The sequence below is a fragment of the Protopterus annectens genome, chromosome 3.part0 (assembly GCF_019279795.1).
Source record: "Protopterus annectens isolate FY-2018-M chromosome 3.part0, PAN1.0, whole genome shotgun sequence".
Classification (NCBI taxonomy): Eukaryota; Metazoa; Chordata; order Ceratodontiformes; family Protopteridae; genus Protopterus; species Protopterus annectens.
The window spans coordinates 1,551,638,721-1,551,654,962 of NC_056731.1; the positions used below are offsets into that span (position 1 = coordinate 1,551,638,721).

Below are 16,242 nucleotides of genomic sequence, written 5' to 3' on the forward strand. Positions count from 1 at the left end.
GTGTGCTGTTATTCATTCATTCGTTCATTTATTCTCCAATAAATAAAATGTATGCGCTCACCATAACTATGCATCTGTATTGTCCATTTTCATTCTTCCTCAACAAATGGGTTTGGATCCGATCCTTGGATCCGACTTGGCCACTTTCTCTAGCTTCTAGTTTCTGACTCTCAAGCTCCTCCCTTACTCATAAGGACCCTGAAAAATATTTAAATAGAAAAAAAATATAAGTTTATGCACTCACTAAACCCACAACAAGCTCAAGAGATTGCAACCCTGTCTGAAAAGAGCGGCAAACAAGATCTGAGGTAACACAGTTGTCAGGAGCATTATGGGTAGGGGAGGAGCTTGAGAGTCAGATCCTAGAATCTAGAGGAAGTGGTCAAGTCTCATCGTGGCACATGGCACTCACAGGATGGAAAATAGAGAACTGAATCTTGAGTAGGTATGGCAGTCTAACACAAGCAAATGCGTGTATATACACACACACACACACACACACACACACACACACACACACACACACACACACACACATACACCTACCTACCTACCTACCTACCTATCTATAGGGACTATGGAGGTATACCAGTTCACTTATGACGCATCTTTGTGGTGTGGGAGGAGACAGCAGCACCTAACAAAACCCACACAGCACAGGTACGACATGTTGACTCCACAAGTAAGACATCCCATCCAGGAAAGAAACTGAAGAACTAAGCACTGTGAGGGAGCACTATTAACCTAGTGCACCACTTTGCCACCCCTTGCTGCTGTTGGGGGGGATTCAATTAATGCTCAGGGCTGACACAATAGAAACAATCCAGGCTCTAGTATCATTGTTTATAAGGTTGACTGGTGACTCATAAGAGCTGTTAACTTATTAGCAAGTAGGTTAAAATATCACAGTCATTATCTCTCTTTTTTACAGCTACTGTTATGAATATTAAATATACATGATACCAAACATCATTTTCTACAAAAACAGTTACTATGCAGTTAAAGCAACACTCCATGATCCTTCAAATGATGACACCTTAGCAGGGAAAGAGGCTTGTTCTGCAGTAAAAAAATAAAATATTTTTCTGCTTCCAAACATAAATAACACACCTCTTTTCAGCACTCAACAAGGAATGTAATTTCACAGAAATATTACCCAAATTATCAAAATTTAAACTGCTTTTGCCATCTTTACAGACTAGAATGTCATATTTGATGCAGCTTTGTAATAAGTCTAGCAATTAATCATCGACTATAAAGATTAAAAACTTTTATTTTGTACATTAAGAAAAATACTCTAGTATAGTAACCACTGATTTACAGTTTCAAGGTAGTACTCAAACAGGCTAGCCACCAGTATCCAGTAACTGCAGAAGAGAACACATGGTAGAAATACAGAATGTGCCAAGAAAACATCATCATTTTGTGCCAGATGTGGTGCTGCACAACACCAAAGTGATCTCACTTTCGACATTGCACCCATTTTAGTACTTAGTGCACCTGTGCAGTATCTTATGGGCTTACAGGCATCCTCTGCAGCATTCAGTCTTAACTCGAAGAAGCTTCCTTCCTAAGCTTTTCCAGAATAGCCTCAGGAGTTAATGGTGCTAAAATCTTCACTACTTTCTCTCTTGATTTAGAGCCCTGGTGAAAAAGTAAATGTACGTATCATTTACATATACTTTATGCAAACACACAGAAATTCTTGAACTACAAAACAGGTAACTAGCAAAGTTAATAAATATATATATATACTGTACTCCATTATCACATGAACTGCAAGGAAAACCATATGCAGTAAGAATGGCCAAGATTTTCACTTGTGCCATTCTCAGTTCAGGAAGACTAATTTGTTTTGTTCTACACCAGACAGCATATACACCTCCTGCTAGCACTCACCATAGTGTTGCATGAACACATCTAGTTCCTGCTCTCCCTAGTTCAAAACTCCATCCACTCAGTCAGCACAACCAGTAAAATAAGAAACAAACTAAACACAACAAAAAATTGTAACAAACATTCATTTGTCTGACTTGCAGGAAAATCCACTGGTAACCATGGGATGGAAAGTTTATTCAGGCAAATGGGAATGATGGGATGTACTAAGCATAGTTTCCCACTGTATGTTCAATATCTGATAATGTGAATCTTGAAACTCAAGAGAAATTAAGGGCAATTGGGCGAAATACATACAAAGTCTGAGACTGATGTGCATTGTTGAATCCGCCCCCCCATCTCTGAAGTCAAGCAATCTCAGACTTGGTGTATATAAGTAATGGAGGGGTTGGGGGAAAGACTGGAACTTGTTCCCCCTGACAAAAGGGAGTTCTGCACTTCATTGTTGGGTGTGGAGAATTACCCTTCATTTTTCAGTGTTTTGTGATGCACTGTAGTCTTGAACTTCCGATATGGATCCATTGTAAAAGCTTTCTCACATATCAGCTGATCCGGTAAGTACACATGTTTGAGTACAGTAGCCTTTTGGAGTGTGCAGTTGTTGGGAAAAATTCAAGCAGTGAAATTAAACCTTCTGGCAAGCTACAGTTGCAGGAAGACCAGTCAGAATTCATGAAACATTTTCCCCCCATATGGATTCTGCCCCAGTAAGAAAATGAGAGATGAATGGACTGGTTTGAGGATAATTCTGAAAACACTTTCAGAAAGAAACTTTGGTTCTTCCCAAGGGACACACATTCCTTGTGAAGATCAGCGTTCAATACAGATAAGGATCTGAACCTCACAAATCCTGTGAACAAAGGTGGCACCCACTGAAAAAGAATGTTCCAGTTTCACAGCTGACAAACCATCTGGTTCAAAAGGGATGGGCAAGCTTGTCTGTTATAAAATTTGGTCTCAAGGATAAAAAGGGGTTCTTCAGATCTTGGAAAAGATGTATATCCCTCCCCCCTCCTGAACCAGATTTGGGCAACAGTTCTGCCCTCCACAAAAACATGACATGCATAAATAACGGACACAAGCACCCTGATCACAGAATAACTATGACTCAATACTCAAATAGAGAACCTCTTCCATTTGGCAGGATGAATCTGGAAAGTGGAAAGCTTCCTGTCAACTTCCTTTACCGTATACACTCTTGCAGAGAAATTCACAGGAGTTAATGTATCTAATTGGGAAGCCAGGGCCTGATATGCCGCCCAAAAGATGGCAACTTCAATGGCTTTTACTGGCATAAGTTCCAGAAACACAAGAATCTAAAACCATACCCTTCACAGCCTTCAAGGCTGAAAGTGAATGAGTTTTGGCCTTTCTTCTTGAGGTCCACAATAACATGCAAAATGAGAAGAGAATGAAAGTTATGGACTTACCATAATGCTAGATCTGTATTGTCTTCTTTCGTCCTTCTCAACCTCTGGGTTATCGGATCCAAGGCTGACATCTCAGAACCTTCAGCTCTGAATGTCCACCTCTTCTCCCATATTGTTCTGCATACCTAAGGCTGCTCAAATCGTGTTTGCCCTATCATACCTGACTTGCAGCAAAAAGAATTCCCTAACAAAAAATAAGAAGTTATGTACTCACCATAACGTTCCATCTGAGTAGGTGGCTTCATTTGTCTGCAACCTGTGGGTCTTGGGTCCGATATCGGATCCGAGCCGGCAACTTATTTCATAGCTAATGGATCCGAGCTCCTAGCTCCTCCCCTCCCCTCACCCATAATCCCCTGCCAACCCTCCATGACCTCAGATCAAGTTTGCCCCTCTATAGATACCCAAAAAGGGTATTCCAATAAAACAACTCACATAGATCCACTGAAGGCCAGGGGGAAGGTGGGGGGGATGGTTGCAGACAAATGAAGCCACCTACTCAGATGGAACGTTATGGTGAGTACATAACTTCTTAATCTGAAGTAGGGACTTCATTTGTCAGCAACATGTGGGACAGAGTCCCCAGCTACCTGAATCTTGGGTGGCCATCATGGAAGGATATTGCGGAGCACCGCAGAGCCAAAGAATGCTCTCCCTCTAGAAATTACATCCAGTTTGTAGTGGTTACTAAAGGTATGAGATGAGGCCCAAGTGGCTGCCGAACAAATATCATCCAACGGAACTCTAGATTTGAAGGCCGCAGAAGTAGAGATGGAACGAGTGGAATGTGCGCGAACTCCTTCAGGTGCGGGTCTCCCAAAAGCTTGGTACGCTAAAAGAATACATTGGGAAATCCAGTGTGACAGGGAGATTTTTGATACTGCTTTCCCCAAATTAAATTTGGCAAAGGAAATGAACAGCTGGTCGGATTGCCTGTGACCAGCGGTTCTATGAGTATAAAAACGCAGCTGCCTATGAACATCTAATGAATGCAGCTTGTACTCTCCTTTATTCTGATATTTAGGAAAGAAGACCGGTAGATTTATGGACTGATTTATATTGGGTTCTGATGCTATTTTGGGAAGGAAGGAGGGATTGGTCCTGAGGTACACTCTGTCCGGATGAAAGATCAAGTAAGGAGGTTTCACAGAAAGAGCTTGAAGCTCCGAAACTCTTTTCGCTGAAGTAATGGCTACAAGGAATGCTGTTTTCCAGGACAAGTATTTGAGATCCATTGAAGCGGCAGGTTCAAATGGTGGAGCAGTCAGGGCTTGAAGAACTAGTGAAAGATCCCAAGGGGGTACGGCTTCTTTTATAGGGGGTCTAAGCAAAAAGGTGCCCTTGAGAAAGGTTTTACACAATTTGGCCGACATCAAGGGCCCTGTGTCATGTCCCACATGGTGATGGGAGATGGCAGCCAATTGTACTTTGACAGTTGAGCAACTAGCGCCTTCCTGAAAAAGTTCGGTTAGGAAGTCTAGTATGGATGGAAGGGGAGCCGTAAAGGGATCTAGATTATGATGCTCCGCCCAGACGGAGAAATGTTTCCATTTACTGCGGTACACTTTCCTGGTGGAAGGTTTATGCGCTGCCACGAGGATGGCTTTGACTGGTGAAGAGATACCGGGAGTCCTAACTAGGAGTGGAACTGGAGCAACCAAGCTGTCAGCTTCAGACTGTCCAGATTTGGGGTCGGTAAGCCCGACGGATGGGAGATTAGATCCGGACTGGGATCCAGAATCCAGGGGGAATTCACTAGGTGAGACCACAGGTAAGGGAACCAAATTTGCAGAGGCCAGAATGGGGCAATGAGGATCATCCTGCTCCCCAACCGCGAGGCTTTCTGTAAGAGCTGCAGCATCAGGGGTAGAGGAGGATAGGCATAAAGTAGACCGGGTGGCCAAGCATGCACCAGAGCGTCTCTTGGAGTTTCCCCTGGAGGGGGAATCAGAGCGAAGAAATTGTCGCATTTGGTGTTTTGAGGGAGAGGCAAAAAGATCGCAGCAGGGTTGTCCCCATATTGCAAATATCTGCTTCACTACTAGTGGGTTGAGAGACCACTCGTAAGGGGTAAGAAGTGTGCGGCTGTGTTTGTCCGCTAGGATGTTGGCCTGCCCCGGAATGTGCGTTGCAATCAGAAAGCGGTTGGTGGAAATCGCCCATTCCCACACTCTCATGGCTTCGCGGCATAGAGGGTAAGACCTGGTTCCCCCGTTTGTTGATGTACCAGACAGCAGACATGTTGTCCGACTGAATTGCAATAGTTCCTACGGGGAGGAGATTCTGAAGTGCTTGCAACGCGTACAGCACCTCTCTCATCTCCAGAACGTTGATATGCAGGGAGGTCTCTGTATCGTTCCACGTGCCTTGGACGGTCCTGCCTGAATAATGCCCCCCCCACCCGAGGCAGGAGGCGTCCATGGTCACCGTGGCGAGAGGGGGAGAGGTGCAGAAGGGTCGGCCCATATGGAGATCCGGAGCATGAAGCCACCATAATAGGGCCCTCCTGCAAGCCTTGCTGATAGCGATGGGGTGATGGAGAGGAAAGGACAGAAAGGACCATTGTACTAGAAGGGTCCACTGCAGTACCCTCATGTTCAGATGGGCGCATGGAAGGAGCGTTATCGCTGCCGCCATGGAGCCCAGTGCCCTCAGGACCAATTCCGCCGGTGGTGCTTCTGACTGGAGGATGGCCCGCACATGAAGTTGCAAATTCCATAGTCGTTCCGACGTCAGGAAGGCACATAGATCTCTGGTGTCTATTCTGGCTCCTATAAATTCTATGACTTGTGTCGGGGCCAGAAAAGATTTGTCGGCATTGATGGTGATGCCTAATTGGGGGGGCTAGGCAGAGAAAGAAATCTCTGGCTGAGCAAAGTAGATGCCTTGTTGGGGCGGTCAGGAGCCAGTCGTCCAGGTACGGGAAGACCTGCATTCCCTGGAGTCTCACTGCTAACAACTTGGTGAACACCCTGGGGGCTGTGGTGAGGCCAAAGGGAAGGACCCTGAACTGGTAGTGACTGGCTCCCAGCCGGAAGCGGAGGAACCTCCTGGAACATCAGTCCATTAGAATGTGGTAGTACGCATCCTTGAGGTCTATAGAGCACATCCAATTGTTCTCCCTTAGAAGTGGAAGAATAGATTGAAGAGTGACCATTCGGAATTTTTCCTTGGTTACCGACAGGTTCAAACGGGACAGGTCAAGAATTGGTGTCGAGTCCCCCGTCTTTTTTGGCACCAAAAAGTACCTGGAGTAGAACCCTAATCTGAGCTGGTCTTGGGGGACGGGCTGGATGGCTCTTTTTTCTAGAAGCTGCTGAATCTCTGCGGCTGCAGCCTCCCTCTGATCGGGTGGTACATCGGGGAGGTTCTTGAATTTGCGGACATGAAGTAATGGAATTTTGTATCCTCTGGATATAATTCGAAGCACCCAGCGGTCTGTCGTGATGGACTCCCATGCCGCTAGGTGTTCCGAGAAGCGCCCCCCGACTGCCTCCAGAGTGGAGCAGCCGGGCAACCCTTCAGGGCTGCTGCGTGGGCCGGTCAGAGAAAGGTTCTCTGGACCCAAAGTTCCTCGGAGCCCCTCTGTCCCTGGGGCGGCGTCCTCCCTGTCCTCCTCTGCCACGGAAGGACTGGTTGTCCGGAGCGGGTTGGGAGTGTTGTGATTTCCAGAACCACATCTTCTTCTGACCCTTTTGGTTCTTCGAAAAGGACCGCTGGGGACCAGAGAAGCAGACTCCGACGGCAGACAACGTCTTCCCATCCTTCTCGCTCTGGACTAGTGTCTCGCGAACCGTTTTGCCAAACAGGGCAGGACCATCGAAAGGGGAGTTCGCAAAGGACGCTTTAAAAGGCTCCGCAAAGTCACAATGACGGAGCCAGGCCTGACATCTCATGACTAGGCCCGCTCCGCTAGCTCTAGCGGCTCCCTCGGTGGCGTGGGACAATAGCCGCATAGAGGTATTTGAAATAGATCTCAGAGTGGCCATTCGGGTGGAGTACAATTATTTGTCCTCCGCCAACATGGACTCGGGGGGGGGGGGCAGTGTATTCTTTGATAAGATCCCGCTGCATCCTGATGACGTGTGCCATATAGTTCAGAGACCTTACCGAAAAGATCGCTGAACTAAAAACTTGCTTCCCTAAGTGATCCATCGAGCGGGACTCCTTGCTCGGTGGATGGACTGAGGGGCTCTCCTGAGCTAGTTCCCTCTTTGTGGCTACCGCCGTCAACATGGCATCTACGGGGGGACCCTTGCTCCAGTGTGACCGGTCTGCTGGGGGGGGCTCAGTATCCTGTCCGGGTGTTTGGGGACTGGCTCCACGGTGTCCGGGTCCTTCCACGCCCTGGTGGTAATAAGGTCCACCAGGGGTTCGCCCGGAGGGGACACCCAAGAGGTAGACAGGCCTGCTTCAAATGCCTTCAGAAACACGGACTCGTCGGAGGAAGCCTTGGGGGCAGACCACCCACCTCTAATCCTAAGCATTTCCATGATGTCTCCAAAGGAGACATCCTCAGGGGGTGATCTTGGGGAGCCTTCCCCTTCATCCAAGTCCGTGTCCTCAGTTAAGGACTCAGGGGGAGTCCACGTGCCTCCTCTTGCACTTGTGCTTGCGAGGCACTTCCTCGGGGGGGCTGTCCGAGGAGGTCTCTCCAGCAACATCCTGTTCCAATGGAACAACCTGGGACATTGAAGTAGGCTGTCCTTGAGGCCGGGTGATGGAAGCCTGGCCCAGCAGAGAGGGAGTGCAGGGTGGAGCCGAGACAAGGGCCGGGGGGGTCCGGATGCTCTCAACAGAGCCCTCTCCACTACATCGAAGGCTGAGGGGGAACCGCTCTCCCTGGGCTCCGAGAGCCGACTCCCACTCGGATCCGATGAAGGGATCGGAGCCGGCGCCGAGACCATCGGATCCGAAGGACCAGTGTGCTCCGACCTAGATGGAGCCGAAGGCACACTGAATCCCTCGGATCTGAAGCTCGGCCCATGGCTCCGAGAGGTCGGATCCGACAGACTCGAGGGCAGGGTCGGATCCAAAGTACCAAGTACTGTCGGTGCTGACCCACCCCCGGCTCTGACGCTGCCCGGCTCCGAACCCTCTGAACCCGGGTAGCGGGTCGGAGAAGGAGCAATTGGAGCAAAAAAAGGTGTCGAGCTCCCGAAGGGGAGGCAAGAGCACTCCCATCTGCAGCTGGGCCTGGATGAACCTTCGCATCATCCGGTCCAAGTCTGCATCTGACATACTGAAAGTTGATCTCGACGAGGCCACCGAGGCAGGCCTGGAATGCCGCCTCGATGACCTCAATGGAGATCGGGCCTCCTCCTCCTCGGGCCCTGGGGAGAAGCAAGGAGATCGGAGCCGAGGAGGAGGAGACCTAGAAGCTGTGGAGGGAGAAGCCCGCTTAGCTGGAGGGGCCGAAGTGGAGGCCTCGGCCCGCTTGTGGTGCTTCTCCCTCCGTTTCTCCCTCCTAGCCTCCCTGTCCTCCGGCGCTTTAGCGGGAGTTTGAGTCCCGGCCGGAGGAAGGGGGGCAGGAGTGGCAATGACCACAGCCTGTGGTAGTGCCACGGGAGCAGCGGAGGCCGGAGCCGAGTCCGGGGGGCAAACGTCCCGCCAGGACCAGCTTCGACCTCCGCTCTTTCAGTGCCCTGGGGTTGAATGCTGCACAAATGGTACAGCCTGAGGAGAGGTGTTCAACCCCAAGGCACCAAGTGTGGCCATCAGCCGGGGAGAGCTTATGGCCACACTCGGTACATTTTGAAAAAATGGCTTTTGGGGCCTCAGCCATACTTGAAGAAAAAAATGCTACACAAACACACAGGCCCCAAAACACAAACACACACACACACTCACTAACGACCAGTGAAGGGAGGGAAAAAAACTATATAAAAAACTATAAAATACAGGGAACCTGACTCTTACACACTTTTAAAGTTAACGATAGAGGAAAGTTGAATAAAATTACACTTAACTGACAAATTCGCTAAGAGCTCAAAAGAATCCAGCCATCCACAAGCGCGGCAAACTAGATCTGAGGTCATGGAGGGTTGGCAGGGGATTATGGGTGAGGGGAGGAGCTAGGAGCTCGGATCCATTAGCTATGAAACAAGTTGCCAGCTCAGATCCGATATCGGATCCAAGACCAACAGGTTGCTGACAAATGAAGTCCCTACTTCAGATCAAAGGTTAGGCCACAATGTCTCAACAACAGACTTCGCATTCATTTGCGAAGTCAACCAGGAGCCACAAAACAGCGATGACAATCTGGAAGGGAGATGGGGGGATTGTTTGAGACAGGTGGAAAAAGAAAACACAAATCTAGTATTATAGTAAGTACATAACCTTATTATCCAATGTTGTCGTTTCCATCAGTCTCAGCTTGTGGAACAGAGTCTGCAGCCAGACAGTTGGGTGGTATCAGGAGAGAATATTCCACAAAATGGTGGAATCAAAAAATGTCCTGGATCAGGACTGAATGACTAGTTTGTAATGAGAGAAAGGTGTGAGTACTAGATAAGCTGCTGTCCAAATATAATCTAGAGAAGTACGGCTAAAAATAGCTGTTCAAGTAGCTACCATCGTAGCAGAGTAGGATTTTGGCCTAACAGGAAGGGATTGACCTTTTATGGTATATAAAAGGATAGGCGATCAGAAAGACATCTGGGCAAGGTCTCTTTGGAAACTGTTTTTCCCAGATTACTTCTAGAAAAAAACTGGTCTGATTTCCTGATGTGTTTGGTCCTGTGCAAATAGAATCTCAATTGGTGATGGAGGTCTAAACAATAAAGCACATATTCATCCTTGTTACTGAAATTTGGAAAGAAAACTGGTAACTGAAAAATTGGTTCACATCAGACTCAGGGGCCAACTTAGGCAGGAAGAATAGGTTTGTCCATAAGGAAATCCACTCTCTGTGGAAAATAAGGAAAGGTAGTACAGCGGAAAAGGTTTGAAGTTCTGAAACTCTTCTGACTGAAGTAACTTAACTAGGAAAAGGATTTTCCATGGGAGAAACTTTAAATTTACAGCAGCAGATGGCTCAAAGGGGCCCCCTGGTCGAGGCTTAGTGGAGAAGGGGCCAATCCCATGGGGGGAGCAGCTCTCTTGTCAGAGGCCTGAGCAAAAATGTACCCTTAAAATACGCTTTGGACAATCTTAGAAAAGTAACTGGTAGCTGACATGACCAATATGAAAATCTGAAATAGCTGACAACTGGGCCTTTATTGGGGAATATCTAGATCAGGATTCACCAAGAACAGCTAAAAAATCTAATACAGAGTCTATAGGAGAAGGGAACACACCCCTGGAAATAGACCAAATAGAAAATCTTCACTTATTACGATAAACCTTTCTGGCACGGGGCTTCTAAGAGGAGGAAAGGATATGTAAAACTCTTTTCGAAAGCTTGCGATCTCTGACCATCGTTGGAACTGGGGGAACAAAGAGGTCAACCTAAGGGATTTCAGATTAAGGTGAGGCTGACCTGATAGATGAGATATCAGATCTGAAAGTCACTTCACAACCCAAGAAGGGTGTATCAGATGAAGCCACAGAAAGGGGAAAAAATCTATCTGTGCCAGAAGGGGGTATGAGGATTACTGTTGCTCTGCAATGAGCTGCTTTCTGCAGAAGCTTGATTATTAAGGGAGTCATGGGACACGCATACAGGAAACTCGGGGGGAGGGGGCAAGCAAGTAGAAGAGCATCCCTTGGGAGGGATCAGGGAAAAACCATTGCTGGATTTTGTGCTGAAGGATGTCGTGAAGAGGTTGCAGCAAACCTGGCCCCAGCAGGTGAAAATCTGAGCTGCCTCTGAAGGGCTGAGGGACCACTCAAGAGGCATCATAATGCTCCGATGAAACTGTTCATTAGGATGTTAGACCGCTCAAATATGTGCAGTGCTATTAGAAATTCTTGCAAGGACATCACCCACTGCCACACCTTCACAACTTTTCAACACATAGACTGGGTTACCACTTGTTTATGTATCAGACTATGGCCATGCTGTCATTTGGATAGCAATCACACTCTTTGAGAGTAAGTCCTGAAAGGCCTGCAACACTAAGACGACTGGTCTAATCTCCACAACACTGATATGCAGATGGGCCTCTGTCAAGAACTAGTTACCCTGGGCAGTCTTCCTTCTGAAATGTCACTCACCCCAGGAGGGAAGTGTCTAGGATCACCGTGGCCAATGGCTGAAGGAAGATAAATGGACAACTTACAGTGACCTGATCTGAAGTCAGCACCAAGATATGCGATGAAGGCAAATGTCTGTGACATGAATAGGAAAATTCATTTGATGAGATGCAGCTGACTGTTGGACAATAAGGTCCATAAGGTCCACTGAAGAACCCTCATGAAGTACTTGTCCAAAGGAACAATATAGAGATTGCGGCAGCCATTATACCAACATGATGAAGACTAAGGAGGCTGGTGGCCTTTGAAATAGCAAAACCTGACTGGCCTAAAGTCATATGGAGATCATTCTTGAGTGAGGCAGTCTGGCAAACTGATTGGTGATGTTCAGATGGCATCCGACAAATTTCAAAACTTAGACTCTAAGTTGTACTTCTCAAAACTGACTGTGATTCCCAAGGACCAGCACAGATGAAGCAGAAAGCCTCCTGCCTGGACTAACAATGCCCTTGAAGTCAGTATGAGGAGCGAGATGTATAGGTACGGGAAGACCTAAAATCTCTACAGCCTGAGCAAGGCTGCTACCACTGTCATGCACTTAGTGAACACTTAGGGAGCAATGATGACACCAAAGGGCAGTGTTCAAAACTGGTACTGACTGGCTCCTAACCTGAAGCACAGAAATCTCCTGGAATAACTATCTTTATGTGGTAGTAAGCATCTTTAAGGCCCACCAAGCACGTTCAATTGTCTTTCCTCAGTAGAGATAGAATCGATTGCACCATCACCAACAGGAATTTGGTCTGCTTTATGTAATGATTTAGTTTGCTGAAGTCAAAAATGGGCACAAGGTCCTTGTTTTTCTATGGCATTAAAAGAATCTTTAACAGATCTCAGATGCAAACCAATCTGAAGGGATCTCTTGGATTATTCGGTTTGTGAGTAGCTTTTGAATTTCTGCTGATGCTTCCCTTTACTGATAAGGTAGAACATCAGGAAGGCGCATTTGTCTAAAACTTGTGGTAAACTGGAAGGAATGGTGCAGCCTCTGGAAATGACTCTCAACACCTAAGCTTTTGATGTGATGTCCTTCCAAACTTGTGAGAGAACAGCCAAATGCCACACAACTGCTTCCAGAGTGCAGCAGTCAGGCAAAATTTCAGGACTGCTGAAAAGGCTTGCCAGAAAAGGGACCTCTGAAGTCTTAATTCTTCAGACCACCCTTGCCCCTAGGGTGACATCTATTGAAGTTCTCCCCTCTACCTCCGGGGGCACATTCTTCTGCCACATCCTGGAAAAGCTGATGTAGTTTGCTGAAGATCAGTCCCCCCCCCCTCTGAGAGTAAAAAAGCAAGCTCCCATTACAAACAATGCCTTGCCCTCCTGTTCACTCCTAGTCAGTATGTCCATAACAATGGAACCAAAGTGGACCTGTCAAAAGAAGCATTAGGAAAGGACGCCTTGAAGCAATCTGAAAAAATTATACACTTGCATCCAAGCATGACAGCAAACAGCAATGTTGGTACCTGCCACATGTCCTGCATTTCACATGAGCCTCAAGGACACTTGGCCTTGACAGAAGCTTGTGATATCTCCGACTTTGGTAATTAAGCCTATTTGAAGCCTACTCAAGTGTGCCATATAGTTCAGTGTGCAGAGGTATACCTCTAAACTGTGCTAATTTTCGCAGAATGTCCAGATTTTTGCCTCATATTTTTGATTCGTCCCTCATAAAGTTTGTGGTTGTCTGGCAAATCACCAAGGACTGAAGTCACTAAGTAATGACATGCATTTGAGTTTCAGATTTCATATCTTTCAGAAAATGCATGCTAACACAAATCCTGTTATTATAGCAACTTTCTAGGTTTATAACAGCAATATTTAAAATATGTTCCTATTCTGGAGCCTTTGTATCCCCATTATTTTAGGCTTTGTCCAGATTTCTTGCACCAAGCGGTTGAGAGGTATACATGTAGGGGAAACATGGCTGAAGCATATGTAGGTTTTCTAAATGGCAAAACGTTCATGACTCTGTATTCCGGGGATGAGTGAAATGCTCTCTCCTCAGAGATCTTCTTTTCCATGGCTGCATCAAGGACAATGGCATCGACTGCTGGACTTTTTCTCGAAAAGGAACTATCCTTGGGGGGACCAAAACAATTCCAATTTCTGGTTCTCTCCAGCTCTGTGGAACACAAGGTTTATGACTGCATCTGGAGTGGGTACCACTCAAGACATGGATGAGCCTGCGCAAAGACCGACTCGTCAGGAAAAGAGGCTTCATTGTTCCATTCCCATCGCTGTCTCATCAATTCGGGGAGATCACTGAATGAGGCACCATGGGGGATTTAGGGGACCCTTACCCTTCATAGATGTTGGAATCCTCAGTAAGAGATTCTTCAGGGGAATCCAAGTGCTTCCTCTTGCACTGGCTCTTCTTGGGGGGAGATGCCAGGAAAGGACAAGGAGGTCACTGAGGATCCCCCGAGGCTGGGACTGTTGAAAGCCTATCAGTGCAGGCTGCTTCAGGAAGAGCTCATGTGACACTAAAACCCTAGAAGAATGGGAGGATCAGGATGGATCCAACACTGGAACAGAGTGATGCAAAAATCCTCTCCATGAAGTTAAACACAGATGCCTTGGCCATACTGGAAAGGGAACTCGTTAGATCCACAGATCTAGGAAAAAATCCCACTTCCAGTCACCAACCTAGCAAGGTTTGATATACAGACCAGACTCAAACTGCCTAGAGCTGAAGCACTCAAAGGCAGGAATGTCTCCAACAACCTCAGAGTCTAACCGGGGCCCTCATCTCTGACCCCATAGCACCAGGATTCACTTGGCTCAGAGAAAAATGGAGTCAGATGAATCAAGGCATAGGTCAGCGCCAAGGACAGTCAAGCCGTTGGCACTGACAAAGGGGAGATACGGGTTTGTACTGGAACCATGATCAACAGCACCAAAATGTGGGCCAGAGGAAGAATGACAAATATCGGGGCTGCAGGGAGAGAATCATCTACCCTGTGAGCTGAGGGTGAGGAAATGATTCATAGGTCCATCTGGGACCTTAGAAAGGTTCGCAAGAGCTAATCAAAGTCTAAGTCCATGGCAGACCTTGTGGAAGCCATAAAAGACAGTTTAATGGGGTAAGGCAAGGTTTGAGTAATCTTCTGGGTCTGGAAGGGAGAAGCCTCGACCTGACAAGGAGAAGGTTCCAAAGAAAACTCTAGTTCTGGAGTAATGGGACCAAAAGGAAGAATGGAGTCAACCAGAAACTGGAGCTGCCACCACCCACAGACTTAATACCCAATGGCAGCGATTTGGTCACATCTGAAGCTGAAGCCAAGTGAGAGAAAGAGAGTGAGAGAGAGATCAATACTTGGGGGCTAATGATTCTGGATACAAGGTGAAAGCAGAGACAATGGTCTTGGGGTCCTCAGATCTGGCTAATCCTCACGAGGAGAAGAAACAGGTTATTTCCTGATTTCTCTATACTTTTATTTAGATTTCTCTTTTTCATTAAGCCTTTCTTGCTTCTCTTTCTTGTCTCTCTCTCTCTGTCCTTATCCTTTACTTTTTCCTGTCTGCAGACATTTTAGAGGAAGGAGACATAGTAGGCTTGGGCAGGTGCAGCAAAACTAGCAGAAAGCATACTCTTTTAACAATAATTTTTCCCTATGGACAGCCAGAGCCCTGATCCTGGAGGCTGCACAGGCCTGACAAACCATGTCTAGGTGTGCAACTCCAAGACAGTGCACAGTGGTCATGAATGAGAATCTTGTTGGGGGGGGCACACACCCCATATATTCTTTAAAGCCCAAAGTCTCATCCATCAACAGCAATTCAAAGGTGGTAAATTGCTTCACTATCTCATATGTATATATGCGTGTGTGTGTGTGTGTGTATATATATATATATATATATATGTATATATTTATTTATTTATTTTTAGAAATACAGATGTACAAGAGCAAGGCAGGAAACTAAGCTAGGTTCTCTTGTCAGAAAATGGTGGCAAACACAGACACAGATGCACTAGATTCAAACAAATGAAAACAAGAAGGAGAGGAATAAACTATGGAAATATTATGCATGGAGTTTCATGGAACATGTCTGACCATGGAAGCAGCAAAAGAGATCTAAGGAGATGTAGGTATGCAGAGCACTATGGAAGAGGAGATGATGATTCTGAGATGCCAAGCTTGGATCCTATCAGATCTGATAACCCAAAGCTTGAGATGGATGGAATAAACATCTAATATGTAGAAAAACATATAGGAATCTTGAATGCCACAGGACTGAGAAAAATATACCATCAGTTTTTTCTTTTTACCCTGATTTTAAATATAGTTAACAGATCAGATTCTGATGTGCCCAAAGCTGGAAGACCCTGGTCAGTCATGATTCTCAAATTCTCAACTCAAGGGGAAGACCTGAAGCTGTGGGGAGGGGTGTTTGCCAATCATGTTCATTTTCCTGGCATCTGAAGAGTTGCTAATTTTCCTGACATTTGAACAGTTGCTCTTACGGAGAAGTCACAATAGCCCAGTACTAAACATTCACTGGCAGTCTGCACAGAGGCACAGACAAATGTCAGTGTGTTAATTAATATAGCACATGACTAAACTGAGGTGGAATGGGTCTGGTATCAGCTCCCCTTTCAGAACCTTCATGGCAGGAAATACAGCCAGTAATTATAGCTGGCTGATACAGTGACCCCTGAGTCTACTTCCCCATGGTCATGGAGGAGCTGAGATGGGTTCCCCTGCCTGCTAACAAA

At 46.6% G+C, this 16,242-nt stretch overlaps 1 protein-coding gene across 1 annotated transcript in view; it reads right to left on the reverse strand.

Moving 5' to 3' along the window:
- Window positions 1-1,255: 1,255 nt before the first annotated feature.
- CCHR3.PART0H15orf40 (chromosome chr3.part0 C15orf40 homolog) overlaps window positions 1,256-16,242 on the reverse strand; it is a 303,329-nt gene continuing 288,342 nt past the window's right edge. The window contains exon 4 of the mRNA XM_044065591.1: window positions 1,256-1,644. Coding sequence (XP_043921526.1) covers window positions 1,549-1,644 — 96 coding nt within the window. The 3' untranslated portion in view covers window positions 1,256-1,548. The remainder of the gene's footprint in view (window positions 1,645-16,242) is intronic.